The sequence below is a fragment of the Chiloscyllium punctatum genome, chromosome 11, assembly GCF_047496795.1.
Source record: "Chiloscyllium punctatum isolate Juve2018m chromosome 11, sChiPun1.3, whole genome shotgun sequence".
NCBI lineage: Eukaryota > Metazoa > Chordata > Chondrichthyes > Orectolobiformes > Hemiscylliidae > Chiloscyllium > Chiloscyllium punctatum.
Window position 1 is genome coordinate 27,047,073 of NC_092749.1, and position 17,240 is coordinate 27,064,312.

Here is a 17,240-nt window from a genome sequence, read left to right on the forward strand (position 1 = left end):
CACCAATTGTTGTGTCATCTGCAAACGTGCTGATCATACCAACAGTGCCCTCTTCCAGATAATTTATGTATATTTCTAATAACAGTGGCACCAACACTGACCCCTGAGGAACACCACTAGTCACCTTTCTCCATTTCGAGAAACTCCCTTCAACTACTACTCTCTGTCTCCTGTTGCTCAACCAGTTCTTTATCCACCTAGCAATAACACCCTGCACACCATGTGTCTTCACTTTCTCCATTAGTCTACCATGGGGAACCTTATCAAACACCTTACTAAAGTCCAAGTATATGACACCAACAGTCCTTCCTTCATATATCAATTTGGTCACTTCCTTGAAGAACTCTATTAACTTGGTAAGGCATGATTTCCCCCACACAAAACCATGTTGCCTAACACTAATAAGCCCATTCGTTTCTAAATATAAATAAATCCTATCCCTCAGTACCCTCTCCAGCAACTTTCCCACCACTGATGTCAGGCTCACTGGTCTGTAGTTACCCAGAATATCCCTACCACCTTTCTTGTACAGGGAGACAACATGAGCAACCCTCCAGTCCTCCGGCACCTCATTTGTATTTAAGGATGTCACAAAAGATACGTCAGGGCCCCAGCTATTTCCTCTCTCACCTCCCTCAGCAATCTGGGATAGATCCCATCCGGTCCTGGGGATTTGTCCACCTTAATAACATCTAGCCTACCCAACACATCTTCCCTACTTATGTCAACGTGATCTAGACTAATCAAACTTCTATCTCTAATCTCAAGATTCATCATGTTCCTCTCTTCAGTGAACACTAATGCAAAGTAATCATTCAGAATCTCACCCATTCTCTCAGGTTCGACACACAGCCTTCCTTAGTTATCCTTTCGTGGACCAATCCTTTCTCTAGCTACCCACTTGCTTCTTATAGAAGAATAAAATGCTTTGGGATTCTCCTTAATTCTGCTTGCGAAAGCTATTTCATGACCCCTTTTAGCCCGCGTGATTCCTCGTTTAAGATTTGTCCTACTCTTCCGATATTCATCCTGGGCCCGTTCTGTTCTTAGTTGCCTACACCTTATGTACACTTCCATTTCTTCTTGGCTAGTCGTACAATTTCTCCTGTCATCCACTGTTCACGAATCTTGCCCTTGCTATCCTTTGCCTTCAACGGGACATGCCTATCCTGCACTATTTTTGAAAGCCTCCCACATATCAAACGTGGACTTCCCTTCAAATAGCTGAGTCCAATCCACATTTCCGAGCTCCTGCCTAATTTTGATATAATTGGCCGTGGCCCAGTTTAGTACTCTTCCCTTAGGACCACTCTCATCTTTATCTACGAGTATTCTAAAACTTACAGAATTGTGGTCACTGTTCCCAAAGAAATCCCCCACCTCAACGTCTACCACCTGTCCTGGCTCATTCCCCAGTACCAGGTCCAATATGGCCCCTTCCCTCGTTGGATTATTGACATACTGCTCTACAAAACTCTCCTGGACGATTCTTACAAATTCTACCTCATCCAGACCTCTGACGCTAAGTGCATCCCAGTCATTGTTGGGAAAATTAAAATCTCCCATCACTACTACCCTACTGCCTCTACACCTTTCCATAATTTATTTGTTCTTCTTCCTCACGCTCACTGTTGGGAGGCCTGTAATACAGCCCCAACAATGTAACTGCACCCTTATTTCTCAGTTCCACCCATAATGACTCACTACCCAAGACCTCCAGCCGTGATATCATCCCTGACCAGCAATGCAACTCCACCCCCCCTTTTACTTCCCTCCCTGTCCTGTCTATATCCCGGAACATTTAGTTGCCCATCATCACGCCCTTCCTTCAACCAAGTCTCTGTGATTGCAATAACGTCATACTCCCAGGCACCAATCCAAGCCCTAAGTTCATCTACCTTACACGCCTTACATTAAAGTAGATGCATTTCAGGCTACCAGTTCTTTTGCGCTCATGTGCTCTCTGCCTACTCTTCCCTTTATTAATGCTATCTTCATGATTCTTAGAGTCTCTAGTCTCCAACTTGCTGCCTACTTGTTTTCTCTTCTGGTTCCCAGCCCCCTGCCACATTAGTTTAAAACCTCCCCAACAGCGGGAACAAAAACTCCCCCAAGGACATTGGTTCCAGTCTGGTTCAGATATAGACCGTCCATTTTTCAATAGTTCCACCATTCCCAGAACCAGTCCCAATGTCCAAGAAATCTGAACCCCTCCCTCCGATACCATCTCTCAAGCCACATGTTCATCCTGCCTATTTTTTCCATTTCTGCACTGACTAGCACATGGCACTGATAGTAATCTCAAGATCACTACCTTTGGAGGTCCTCCTCTTTAACTTCTCTCCGAGCTCCCTGAATTCTTTTTTTCAGGACCTCATCTCACTTTCTACTTATACCGTTGGTGCCTATATGCACCAAGACAACTGGTTGTTCACCCTCCCCTTTCAGAATGCTCTGCAGCCGATCTTCGATGATCCAGCCCTCATCAGTTTAGCATATTCCTTCATTCAGTGGACATGGAGGATTCTGGTCAGAAGGGGCCATGGAATGCCTGTATGGAATGCCCATCACAGAAACCTTATTCCGATAAATGCAGTACAAGTCATGTCACATAAATACAACAGGAGATACCATGTCCGTTCCATGCCTTTGTGCAACCAATGAAATCTTGGACTATTTGTGAACAGTGAGTGGCCCACTGACGTCACTTTTAAGGACGCATGTGATTACTTCTGCTTGACAGATATGACTATCTTCAACCTACACTGACCAATGACATGGCCGAGATTGCTTGCTACCAGGATTTATATTGTACACAATTGGACAGGTGCTTCAATCTGTAATGTGAAAGTTCATGACTAATGCAATTGCTCAGAAAAAAAAACACTTAATCCACCCACTCTGGGGGCAGTCGCAGGCATTTTCTACTTCCAGTGCAAATTTGTGATTCATATGAGTGTGGAAGGCAATTTAGGTCCATGCTTGGTGCAATCACTCACAAGCTCAGCCTGGTAAGCAAGCAGTCTCCAAAATCTCTATGTTTCTTTCTTCTCGTGTACTTGATCATGCCCATCAGTAATAAGCTTACACGGTCCTCTATTCACATCTGAATTACGTTATTTTCTAACATTACTCTCCGACCCACGACCCTACAGCTTAGCAACAGCACTGTGTGATGCTAACCCCTGCCATCAAAGTCAGGGTGGTTGTAAGCACTTCTGAACTTCCATCCCTCCAAGACTAACCCATGTTCTCCAATGTATTATTGACTCTTCTCATGGCCACCCAATTCATACATAGAGTTTCCCCGGTTCACAATTTTTCTCCTCTCTGCATATTGGCTCCAATCCCCACCATTGACTTCTCTAATTTCCCTACAACAGCAATGGCCCAGAGTTTATTAAAGAGACAGGGAAAGGGTTAATGAGGGTAATGCAGTTGACATGGTTACGTGGAATTCCAGCTTACCAGGGTTTGATATTGGAATTCTTGCTTTTCTTGGTATACAGTAATGATCTAGAATTTGGTGACCAAGGGCCAAATTAAAAGTCTGCAGATGATATGAAACATTGTTCTCACAGTTTACAGTGCTTCAATGTACAGCTTTGAAAGGATATAAACAAGTTGGTGGCATGGATGGATAGGTGGCAGATTAAGTTCAATGCAGAGATATATGGGATGAGACACTTTGGTAAGGAAAACATGGACACACAATGTAAATTAAGATGTAAAGAGGTTTCAGGAACAGAAAGATCTTGATGCACATGTGCAGAGTTCACGGAAACTGGGAGGACAGATGGAGAGAGCAGTCAATTATCATGGGTTTTACTAATAGAAGTATATACTATAAGAGCAAGGAGGTGATGTTGAACTTGGATAACTCACTTATTAGGGCTCAGCAGAAATATTTCTCGGTGCCAGACTTTTGGAAAGCTGTGAATGCACTGGACAGACAATCCAGAAGAGATTCAGAAGAATCGTTCCAGTATTGAGAAACTTTAGTTATGAAGATAGATCAGAGAGGTTTTGACTGTTCTTCTTGGAAAGAAGTATGCCAAGAGGAAATCTTTGCAAGTTTTAACATCAGGAGAGGGCTAGATGGAGTAGTTAGGGAGAATCTGTTCATCCTTGTAAAAGGATCAAGAATGAGACGGCATATATTTCAAGCGAATTGCAAAAGAAGCAAATGGCAAAAGAAGCAAATATGATATACGCATGGAGTGATTCAGGTCTGAAATGCACTGCCTGGAAATATGGTAGAGACAGGTTCAGCTGAGGCATTCAGGCAGACACTAGATGACCATTTAGATAGAAAAAATGTGCAAGGGTATGGGAAAGAGGCAAGACACGGGCACTAAATCATGATGCTCCCTTAAACAGTCAGTATAGGCACAACAGATTGAACAACCTCCTTCTCAGCCACAACACTTCGTGATTCTGACAAACCTCTCCAGTCTTATTTAGCTGACCCTCAGGTCTGAATGCGATCCACATCCCGAGCAGATTTGGACAAACTGCTCCATCTGTTGAGTGGATAAAGTGATCTCTGTGCAACACCCCAACTGAATAACCATGAATCCTCAGACTGATTACACTAAACTCGCAAGACTGACTGTGGACTGTAGTGACATACACCAATCACCCAAAGTAGCTGACTTAATGTGTCCAGGCCTCTGGACTTGTATCAGACACTATGCCACAACTGCTGACTAAATGTTGTTCTCTTAGTTTCACGAAGGGTTACTCCCTTTAGATTTTGAGTCATGCTCATTTGATTGAAGCACATGCAGAAGGTTTGCCATGGACTTTACTGGCACAGGGTGTAGATACGAGATTGATGTAGCATTGTACCATACAGCAACATGTCCACTCCCCTGAACTGATGACTGCTGGTAGCCATGACAGGATGCCTGGATTTAGTTTCTCGCTAAACAGCAAAGCAGGACAGAAGTACTGTGAGAAACCTTAAGCTCCAAGTGACAGAGAAAAACATGAAAAGGCACGGCAGGGAAGCGGTGAGGATCCAAGGAGGCACAAAGTTGTTGAGCACTAAGACAGCAAACAAGAAGATCCAAGATGCACTCTATTCCAATCCACGACTTGTATTACTGTTCCTGCATGTAAAATGGCCTGGCAGCAATATTACAATGATACATGCCAGTGTACTCCAAAGTGCAACATTGAAGTATTGAACTATATTACAAGTGGTTCAAAGTTGTGCCATGAGCATGCAGTGAGGTTGATGTGTGCCCTACGTCAGCGTCCATGGACAGGGGATGCAGGTAATTCTGCCCATGGAGCTTACCAAGAAGTTGGTGACTGTTGTCCAAGATGGAGTCCTGGAAGAGCAAGCAGCGAGCTGGAGTTGCCAGTTTTGGCTTTCACTCTGACTTTTATGTTAGGAATTGTCACCATCTAGTTTCTATCCAAAGGCTCAGAGAATGGGAAACTGTACATCAATGAGGCAAGATTAGATAATAATGACATGTATGGAAATCGCTGTAAATAGATCTCTCGCCACTCACTAGTAAGATTCTCATCTTGCTGGAGTGGCAGCAATTTAGCAGTAGCCCGCAATAGTCCACAACCCCAGGCTAATGTTCTGAAGACATTAGTCTGAATCCCATAATGTCAATTACTGAAATTTAAATTCAATAAAAATTTGGAAGCAAAAAGCTAGTCTAATGGAGAACAAGTAACCACTGTCAATTGTCATATTAAAAAATCCATCTGGTTCGCTAATATGCTTTTGGGAAGGAAATCTACCATCCTTACCTGGCCTGCATGTGACACCAGACCCTCAGCAATGTGGCTGACTCTGAACTGTCCTTGGACAAATAGGGATGGGCAATAAATACTGGAACCTAGCCAGCAATGGTTACATCCATTGAGCAGATTTTTTAAAAACCACATCAGAGAATATATGTGTAACAACCCATTTGATAAAGTGTACACTTGAACTGCACTGCTCCAGGGATCATCACAAAAGTTAAAGATTTAATAAAATTGCAGAGTTCCCCAGTTTATGTGCCTGATGGACTGAGGTTAACAGCAAACATTGACAAGCTTTCTGTGCTTAACATGAGCTCTACTTATTGCAAATAAATAAAATATTAATCACAGGCAAGCAAAGATATGAATTAGCAACATATAACACCACTAGCTAAAACTCTAACCCCTCTTAAAACACCACACACACATACATACAGATTGCAAACAAACAAATATGGATGACACAAGCAGAGGAAAAGATACCAGGAAAGCAGTTCAACAGCACCAGTCAAAAGAATGCAATGACATCTCTTTGGCTTGTTCCAAGTCCTTCTGATCTTGGATTTCCTTATTTCCAGATCCTTTCAGTTTCTGGCTGAAGATACAGGGCAGTTGGCCATCCTCCCACTGTACCTACCCACCCCACCCCCACACCCCCTACCACACATAATGATTATGTTCCTAAATTAGTCAGTCATTCAGTGGGAAGGATAAATTCTGCCATTAAATCTGGGAATTTAAGTACTGGGAAATAAATTTATGTACAATATGAGTGTTTCAATAGGTACGTTTTCATAGCTGCACCCTAATAAGCTTGGAGAACCAGTTTGTCTATGAACCATACTGGGCAATTTGAGTAGTGTGCCTCTTCTGGGAAAAAAACATAATTGTCTCAAAGGACTGCCTAAGTAGTAGGGAAAGATATTTGAATAGGTGATGACTTTCTTCCACTCCAGATTTATCAATCCTGTGGTGACGAAACGTTTCATTACTAGATTTGCATACCCTGCCACAGATGGGCAAATGATGTAAGCAGAGACAGGAGCAAGGGATATTAGAGTTTTCACATGCTTTTTCTGCTGTTTGAGTTTGGCCTCCACCTGGGCCTACAAATATATGAATTAGGAGCAGAAGTTGGCCATTTGGCAGTTCAATCCTGTTCCACCAATAAGATTATGGCTGATCTGTCTGTGTTCCAAATTCCACATTCCCATGTATCCCCAATAGCCTGTGATTACCTTGTCGAGCAAGAATCTATTTGCTTCTACTTTAAAAATATTCACTGACTCTACCTCCAGTATCTTCTGAGGTACAGGTCCACAACTAAATAAGCCTTTGACAGAAATTATTTTCCCTCATCTCTATCCTAAAAATGAAACCACCAATTTTAAAACCAAAAGAACTGTGGTTACTGTAAATAAGAAACAAAACCAGAAGTTCCAAGAAAAGCTCAGCAGGTCTAACAGCATCTGTGAAGAAAAATTAGAGTTAACATTTCGAGCCTGGTAACCCTTCCTCAGAACACCAATTTTAAAACATTGCCACCAAGTTCTGGACTCATCCATAAAGTAAACATCCTTCTCATATCCACCTTATCACAATCATTCAGGATCTTATAAACTTCAATCTAGTCAGTCCTTACTTTGTTGAACTCTGGTGAAAACAAGCCCAACCTGTGCAATCTTTCTTCATAACACAACCTGCTAATTTCAGGTGTCAATCCTGTAAACGTCATGTGAACTGTTTTCAATGCACTTACATTGTTCATTAAACAGAGTCTAAACAATAAAGTACATGCGATGTGGTCTCACAACTGCCCTGTATAACTGAGGCATAGAATCCCTACCTTTCTTTGCTCAATTTCTTTCATAATAAATGCAGCTGTTTTGATGAAGACAACTAATTTAATTCATTTAAATATGCTTCTAAACAGGATGACACTTCTATGCTTCAAGCTGTCTTGTGTAATTAATACAAATAGGTTTGAGCATCTGAACTTGCTGAACTTTTCTGCCTTCAACAGAGTAAGAAATCCACTTTTGATTCTGTCCAAATAACACATTTCCCTCACCCCAGGAGAACAAAACTATGTCACATACTAAACTGAATGCTTTTTCCCTAACATGGAATAATATTCATTCATTCAGTACAAATGTTTCCAGCCATATACCAGTCAAACTGCTTCATGATATAATCTATGGAAGTATTTTCTTAAAACTATAATTTCAACCCTAGCCAAGCATGTGCTCCATGCATATATCAGAACTGATGTTATTCTAAGTACAAATTTATGCAATTTATGTTCCATCGAAGACTTCTGTGAAATTTTCTAACAAATTGGTTCCATGTAAACTGGTCAGTAACAAGGTTCCGTATTGTGCCTGTAGCCAATATGTAACAAGTATAATTGTACATGCTATGATTACAATTTTTACATTTTCTGCTGTTATGGGAAGGAGGCTAATTAAACTCCAACACAAATATACAAAAACAATTAGAAAAATACTGTCTTCGGGATCAAGCTGAATCTGTTCTTTTCCTTTTATCTATAGTATTCATTTTCTTTGTGGGAACAAAAATCTAAGAAAATTTAGAAGACAATGCAATTGTTTGTATTGAGTCGGTATTTCACCATCTCTACAAAGCTGTCCTGTCCAACAATACAACTAATTTGTTAATGCTCTTCTATAGTCAGCAGTGTGCTCCCATACCTCTGTGCCAAAGGTTCAAGTCCCACTGGCCACAGAAGTGTGTCAAAACATGTCCAACCAGGTTGATTAAAATGATTATCACCGAATTGCTCCACTGTCAGGCGGCACAGTGGTGGGATTGTGCAAAACGCAAGTGGTGAATGTTCTGTTATCCAAGATTATCACAAAAAAGAGCAGCATAGGAGGAACTGCAAAACGACTTACCAACACAATATGAAGAATTCATAGGTTGTAAATATCAGGAAGTTTAAATTGAGCTGGGCTGTTTTCTCTAGAAATTTGACGTGTCTCTCTCTACCTCAACCTAGCAAATAATTAGCTATTTTTTGTTGGATCTGAACAGAGCACAACTTAAAATATTTAATTGAAATTCACGAAATACTTCAAAAAGGATAGATGTAAGAAAGATGTTTCATCCTGTCTGGGGAACCTAGAATCAGGGAGATGCCATTTGGGACCAAGATGAAGAGAACTTTTTTTAATGCTCAAAGGTTGCAAAGCATTGGAACTTTCCAATGATCATCGAGGACTGTGGAAGTTCAGTATTTAAGAATGTTTAAAGTCGAGATTGTTTATCAATTGCAGAAAGGATTATCAGTATAACATAGGTCAAATAGTTTCAAGTGTTCCATCAGCCCACACCAGCCACAACTATATTAGATAGTGCAACAAGCTCACCAGGCTGAATGTCCTACTCTTTTCCAATGAAATGTTTAGGAAAATCTAATAATGCATGGCACAGGACTGACACTGAAGTGCAGAAATGTTGCCAAGGTTGAACAATTAACAACAGTGGTACAGCAGGATGTCAGATATTGCCAGACACGGTGTGTTGCTCCAGCACTTTGTTCTTGTTTTGATGAATGGTTGTCTCGTCATAAAGCATTGATAGTCCTGTGTTTAATTCCTGTCCACTGCCAGCTGAAATTCTTAGTGGCTGCAACACATTAATTCCACCATGTTTCCTTAAACCTTAAAGGGAAAAGTTAAAGCAACATTTCTTTTGCATGCCAATGGAAATTTGGCAAAAGGGGTTCAAAGCTTGGTAAAAAGCTTCAATAATCGCAAAGTATGTACATACAATTAGATGTGAAGATGTAAATAGATTTGAATATGATTAAATAATATAGTCAAGTGTACTGACTTGCAATGTAGAGTAGAATGAACACCAATGGTTAGTGATGTGTAAATGTGTAATCTTTTGATTGGAAAAAAGCTTACATGTAAAAATAGTATAAAACCATCATTTTATATAAAATTGGAGATTTTTGCACCATTTTTAATGAGTGCGCTTCCCATACATACATGAATAAATGGTTAGACAAAGAAATCCTAATTTCATTTGGTCTTTGAGGGATGATAGGGTAAGGATTTCCCCTTTCAGGATGGGTGCACATACAGACAAATCAAAATACTTGGTTAGTGGTGCTGGAAGAGCACAGCAGTTCAGGCAGCATCCAAGGAGCAGTAAAAATCAACGTTTCGGGCAAAAGCCCTTCATCAGGAATAAAGGCAGAGAGCCTGAAGGGTGGAGAGATAAGCTAGAGGAGGGTGGGGGTGGGGAGAAAGTAGCATAGAGTACAACAGGTGAGTGGGGGAGGGGATGAAGGTGATAGGTCAGGGAGGAGAAGGTGAAGTGGATAGGTGGAAAAGGAGATAGGCAGGTAGGACAAGTCATGGGGACAGTCCTGAGCTGGAAGGTTGGAATTAGGGTGAGGTGGGGAAGGGGAAATGAGGAAACTGTTGAAGTCCACATTGATGCCCTGGGGTTGAAGTGTTCCGAGGTGGAAGATGAGGCGTTCTTCCTCCAGGCATCTGGTGGTGAGGGAGTGGCGAAGGAGGCCCAGGACCTCCATGTCCTCGGCAGAGTGGGAGGGGGAGTTGAAATGTTGGGACACGGGGCGGTGTGGTTGAATGGTGCGGGTGTCCCAGAGATGTTCCCTAAAGCGCTCTGCTAGGAGGCATCCAGTCTCCCCAATGCAGAGGAGACCGCATCGGGAGCAACGGATACAATAAATGATATTGGTGGATGTGCAGGTAAAACTTTGATGGATGTGGAAGGCTCCTTTAGGGCCTTGGATGAAGGTGAGGGAGGAGGTGTGGGTGCAGGTTTTGCAATTCCTGTGGTGGCAGGGGAAGGTGCCAGGATGGGAGGGTGGGTTGAAGGGGGGCGTGGACCTGACCAGGTAGTCATGGAGGGAAGGTCTTTGCAGAAGGCGGAAAGGGGTGGGAAGGGAAATATATCCCTGGTGGTGGGGTCTTTTTGGAAGTGGCGGAAATGTCAGCGGATGATTTGGTTTATGCGAAGGTCGGTAGGGTGGAAGGTGAGCACCAGTGGCGTTCTTTCCTTGTTACGGTTGGAGGGGTGGGGTCTGAGGGCAGAGGTGCGGGATGTAGACGCGATGCGTTGGAGGGCATCTTTAGCCACGTGGGAAGGGGAATTACGGTCTCTAAAGAAGGAGGCCATCTGGTATGCTCTATGGTGGAACTGGTCCTCTTGGGCGGAGGCAGAGGAATTGGGAATATGGGATGGCATTCTTGCAAGAGGTAGGGTGGGAAGAGGTGTAATCCAGGTAGCTGTGGGAATCGGTGGGTTTGTAAAAAATGTCAGTGTCAAGTCGGTCATCATTAATGGAGATGGAGAGGTCCAGGAAGGGGAGGGAGGTGTCAGAGATAGTCCAGGTAAATTTAAGGTATGGGTGGAATGTGTTGGTGAAGTTGATGAATTGCTCAACCTCCTCGCGGGAGTACGAGGTGGCGCCAATGCAGTCATCAATGTAGCGGAGGAAGAGGTGGGGAGTGGTGCCGGTGTAATTACGGAAGATCGACTGTTCTACATAGCCAAAGAGACGGGCATAGCTGGGGCCAAAATATCTGCACATCAACTTCCTCAAACACAATCTGTTCAAGCCTGTTTCCCCACTCCTCAAAAGTTCTCATTCACAACAAGGTCCCTTTCCTTAGGTGAAAGCTGAAGCAAAAAACCCATTTAGGGCTTCCCCTAGCTGCTCAAACTCCATGCACAAGTTCCCTACATTATCCCTGACCGACCCGACCTTCTCCCTGATCATTCACTTGTTCCTCATGTAAAAGTAAAATGCCTTTGAGTTCTCTCTAATCCTTCCTGGCAAGCCTTTTTCATGTCCCCTCCTGGCTCTCCTCAGTCCATTTTTGAGTTCCTTCCTAGCAAGCCTGTAATCCTCTAAAGCTATGCTAGACCCTTGCTTCCTCCACCTTCCATAAACTGCCTTCTTCCTTTTCACTAGAAGCTCCTCTGTTCTCCCCATCCAAGACTCTTTAATCTTACCCCTTCTTGCCTGTCTCAGAGGAACAAATTTATGAATCACTCATAACTGTTCCTTAACAGTCTCCACATGCCTGTTGCGCCCTTTCTGTGGAACAATTGCACCCAATCTATACTTCCCAACTCCTGTCTGATATCATAATTTCCTTTTTCCCAATTAAATGTTTTCCCATGGTAACTGCTCCTTCCCCTCTCCATGGCTGTGGTAAAGTGTTCGCCCACTGCAAGATCTGACACCTGTCCTGGTTCATAGCTGAGCACCAAATCCGAAATGGCCTCTCTCCTTGTCGGCCTGTCAACATACTGAGTAAGGATAACTTCCTGAACACACCTGACAAAAACGGCTCCATCCAAACCATCTGCAGTAAGAAGGTTCAATCAATATTAGAAAGTTGAAGTCACCCATAACAACAACCCTGCTACATCTGCAATTTTCCAAAATCTGCCAGCCTATGAGTTATTTGATCTCCCTACTGCTATTTGGAGGTCTTCTACAGACCCCCTATGAGGTTACTGCTCTCTTGCTGTTCCTAACTTCCACCCATACTGAATCAGTCGACAAACCTTCTACGACAACCTTCGTTTCTGTAGCTGTGCTGCACTTTTTGATTAGCAATGCTACACCCCCTCCTCTTTTCCTTCCTTGCTGTTCTTTTTTGTTCCAAAATTCAGTAGCTACCATGCATGACTTAATGGCTAGTAAACATTAGTTAAGTTGGGGTTATCATACTTAGCTGAAAATGTGTTGCTGGAAAAGCGCAGCAGGTCAGGCAGCATCCAAGGAACAGGAGAATCGACGTTTCGGGCATCAGCCCTTCTTCAGGAATGAGGAAAGTGTGTCCAGCAGGCTAAGGTAAAAGGTTATCATACTTATGCAGGGAAGATGTAAAATGCCACTACAGTTAGGTGGGTAATATCACGGTCTTCCTCTTTCTTTCTATTATCCTCCACCCCTATCTTAAATGCACTTTTAGTTATATCTGATTATTTAGAACACTGGAAAAACTTAGTGCTTTATGTGTTGCTTCTAGCCCCTTTGTTGATTTCATAGTTCTTCTAGACAACCAGTTAAGCAGCATCAGTTTTTCAACTTCAGTCTATGTGACTAGGAGTTGGCTAGACAGCACAGCAAGCTAATTTCAGTAATGAAACTATTCAAACCAAAAGCAGCATATGCCCCAAATATTCAGTCAGACATAGGACAGAGGACAATGTACTCTCACAAAGAAATAACTACAATTTTGTTGCGACAACAGGTCAGAATCCCACAGTATTATGGACATTCTTAACTCTTAATTCTGAAATGTGTTTTTTTAAGAGAGCATTGCTGGAGAGGCCATAACTGCAAGTTGCAAAAAATGGGACTGTGTGTTGAACTTGGGTTGCAACATTTAAAAGATGTCAAAGAAATTTCAAACAGACTGGACTGTAATCTCCTGTGACTACAGAGATAATGAAGAGCTGACAACATCCTATGCAACAGAAAACTACCTCCTTTGGATTATGTCCCAAACTACAGGCATATTTGTTTTCCCTTTCAAGAATGCACAGGGAAAGAGATTAAAAAGCCAGATATAACACTGGAATGGATTAGTGGGACTGAATGCCCTTGTATGTACCAGGGTGGGTTTGCATTAGCATGCAGTCATGGTCAAAGAATTTCCCCCTAGTTACCATTGAAGCAAGTGAAGACCCCCTATAATGCTGCTAAAAAAGTTAAAAAAGAAACTGAACAACAAAAAGACTCTTTCATCCTGAATGCTGCACCTGACTTCACCTGATAAAGGAGCAGTGCTCTGAAAGCTTGTGATTTTAAATAAAACTCCTGGACAATAACTTGGTGTTGTGTGATTTCTGACTTTGTCCATCCCAGTTCAACACTGGCACCTCCACATCCTAAAGCTGGAATTCAACAAAGGTGAAATGCATCAGAATTACAGATATTGCACGATTATCCAAAATGGAGAGTCATGAAGTGGATTGTTCACCCACCAATGTCAACACTATTGTTACCTTCATTGCAGCAGCCACAATGTTCGACAACCCAATCTTCATGATCAATTCAGAGCTTTTAAACTTTCATCTTTTTGGATTCACCTCTTCTTTCTAGTCTATATGCATCTTATGTTGTGTTACTAACTCTTCTCATATTTAGTATTTAATAAACTCACCCCTTGTTAATTCAAGGAAGTCTGGTAACATTGGCTCTTTTTAAAACACAGGGTTATTTGGGTTAGGGAGAAAGGAATATTACTAAATTAACCTTGTTGCAAACAGCTGAGGGTAGGTGATAGCGAGTTTTCACAAAATTTGTAGCTCAGGTTGACGTTCTGGATGTAGATTTGCTTGCGGAGCTGGAAGGTTTGGTTTCAGATGTTTCATCACTATATTAGTTAACATCATCAGTGAGCCTCTGGATGAAACACTGGTGGTATGGCCCGCTCTTTATTAAAGTGTTTAGATTTCCTTGGGATGGCGATGTCATTTCCTGTGGTGATGATCACCACAGGAAATGACATCACCAACCCAAGGAAACCTAAACACAAACAAAAAGCTGGCCATACTGCCAGTGCTTCATCCAGAGGCTCACTGATATTACCTAGTATGGTGACGAAATGTCTGAAACTGAACTTTCCAGTTCAGTGAACAAATCTACATCCAGAGGGTAGGTGAATTTAACAAAAATGGAGCTGGTTCATCCCTCATCACCCAGGCGTCTAACAGGTTGGGATATTCCATCTGGAACAGCAATGCTTTATGGATCCTCACTTGGAGTATGCTCATAATAAGTTTGGCAAATTCAGGGATAAAAAGAAGATTAGTTGAAGGAATTCAGGAATAAAAACAAGAATTCAAAATGACAAAGAGAAGTAAACAAAAACTTTTACATTTAACTTCCTTAAAACAATTTTCAGCAAAAAATACAGGTCATGATTAAGTGATTAACATGATTAATAACCATTTGCCCATAGAAACCTTGGATTAAATGCATACAAAATAGATCACTGCAGAGACATACACCATAGAGTTGAATGGAAATCTAAAGGTTTCCAAGTTATGCTCGCATTTTGGAGAGTTACTGCATTTACTAAGTTGTGCTTGGGCAAATCATTCTCAACAATGACCTTGATTGCTGAAGATTAGTTGAAGGAAATCAGCTACTTGCATTTAATATTGTTACAATGAGAAGACTATAAAGCTATTTTTTTCTCTCCAATAAAAGAATGGTTTCCCAAACAGTGTTCTGTCAACTCAACCTGACTTCATGGAGTCATACAGCATAGAAGAAGCTATTCAAATTTTTCATATTCCAATCTCAAATACTGACCACATCAGTGAAAAGCTCATAATAGGGTTTTGCAATTTATTCTGCAGAGGGTCCAAAAACTAATCTATACTGGAAATTATTTCTTAAATAGCCATTATTGCTAAAATCAGTCCAGTTAAAAGCAATCAAAATCAACCCAATCTAACAAACATTGGGGTTACAGTTAAGAAAAAAAAACTCTAAATGTGTGCTACGGACGAGACCAAACCCCTCAAAATATATTAGTAAATATATCAACTTTTAGCTGTACCAGAGAGAGAAATAACAACTTCCACATCCAGTTTCACTACTCCAGCAACTGCAGAGAGCTAAATCCAGAAATCCTGGTTCTCGAGGAGTTTTACCTCATTCATTCAGGCTGCTTCTACTTTTAAAAACAACTAAATGCTTCAAAAGCTGTTTACTTTATTGACTTTGAGCAGGCTGCTCAACATGCCTGTCTCAACCTTGCTCATTAAAAACAAACCAGGACAAAATATGCCTCTTAGAACCACAGTATCAGCATAAATGACATTAAAAAATAAATTCAATTTAGCTTACTTTGTTTAAACTCTAAGCAAACTTGCATTTCCTCAATTACTCCCAACATTATTAGACTTGTGTTGCTTATAGAACTAATATCCACTACAAAAAAAAAACTCTATTCATTTAACCTGCAAGGAAAATATAAATAACAGGAAACATTACCATTTAACAACAGGGAAAACATCATAAAGTGTCTCCTTACAGTAAAGATTCTTTTAAGATGGAACCCTCGTCTCAGCAAAATAACAAACACAAGGATAATGTCAAGTCTTGTATAAATCCTATGAGTAATTTAAAAGCAAACGGCAACTTTAAGTCCAAAGTTCACCACTGCAGCAAAATAAGTTGGTGAGACTACCTACCAGAAAGAACAACCTCAATCAAGTCCCCTTCATGAATTTCTTCTGCTGATATCAGCCTCTGTAGGATGTTCTCAGAATTGAGGTCATGGCGAAAGAGCAAGATCTTGTCATACATTCCAAAAAAGCCACATTCTGGGAACTAAAATAAAAACAGATTAGATATTTACAGATGCCAAAATCTCCTAGTCTGATAATCAATTTATCTTCAGTATGACTCAACAATACAGAATTTCTGTTAAAAAAAATCTAGAGATGGAGAATGGCCTTGTTTTTATTGCTGTCACAAAAAACTGTTTCCTTTGAATTAAAAGGTGAACATAACAATACGGTTAGATTTATATGCACATCAAAATATACCTGGATTACATTGATATGTTAATAAAATCTGAAATTCTAGTATTTTAAGATATACATTGAGATTTTGGACACATTTTGCTGAAATGTTCTGGTTTGCCAAGTGATGTAAAATTGCAATTGAATTCTTAGTTACCACATGTGAAACCATGTCCATTTTGCACCGACAATCTCAGAGGCAGAAGATAATTTTGCAGCAAAAATAATCATACTCGTGTTGACTTATGCCTCAAATCCTCATTATTTACTACCAGGTAATTTCCTTTCAACTAGAAAAAATAACAAATATGTTTTCCTCTAGTTACATACATCTACCAAGTGAAAAAAAATCATAAAATGGCCTATAGATTTGAGCATCCAAAGGACTGAAAGGGGCCACAAAAATGCACAACTTTGAAATATCTTTTTAGACATTGAATGTTACATAACATTTTTACAAACAACAAGCATTTGTATAGCACAGTCACAACAGTTAAGTATTTCAACATATCTCAGAGGAGCAACCAACAATAATCAATGTGATAATTAAGAGATGTGACCAAAGTAAAAATTGGTTATGGTGGAGCTGAAGTTAGAAAGCTTCAAATTAATTTACAGACAATGTACTAACACTTGGGCCAGAAGACAGAAAGGGTCTTTCACTAATGACAAAGTGGAAATATGAACCTGGTTAGAGTTGATGCGACTTTTGAACGAGGATGCATAGTAATAGGAAACAGTAGGAGGACATATGAAACTTAGAAATGAGGGTGAAGATTTCAAATTCACCAACTTGGAGGTGGAATTTTGCATGACAAAAAAGATATAGAAGCAGAAGCAAGCAACTTAGCCCAAGTTGGCTGTGTCCTTCAATGAAATCATGGCTGATCAGACAATCCTCAAAT

At 41.0% G+C, this 17,240-nt stretch overlaps 1 protein-coding gene across 5 annotated transcripts in view; it reads right to left on the reverse strand.

Annotated features, from left to right (window-relative positions):
• Window positions 1-17,240, reverse strand: part of prkd3 (protein kinase D3) — a 421,243-nt gene that overhangs the window by 199,627 nt on the left and 204,376 nt on the right. For all 5 annotated transcript variants that reach the window (XM_072580535.1, XM_072580534.1, XM_072580537.1 and 2 more), the window contains one exon: window positions 16,003-16,141. In XM_072580535.1, the coding sequence (XP_072436636.1) occupies window positions 16,003-16,141 (139 nt within the window). The remainder of the gene's footprint in view (window positions 1-16,002; window positions 16,142-17,240) is intronic.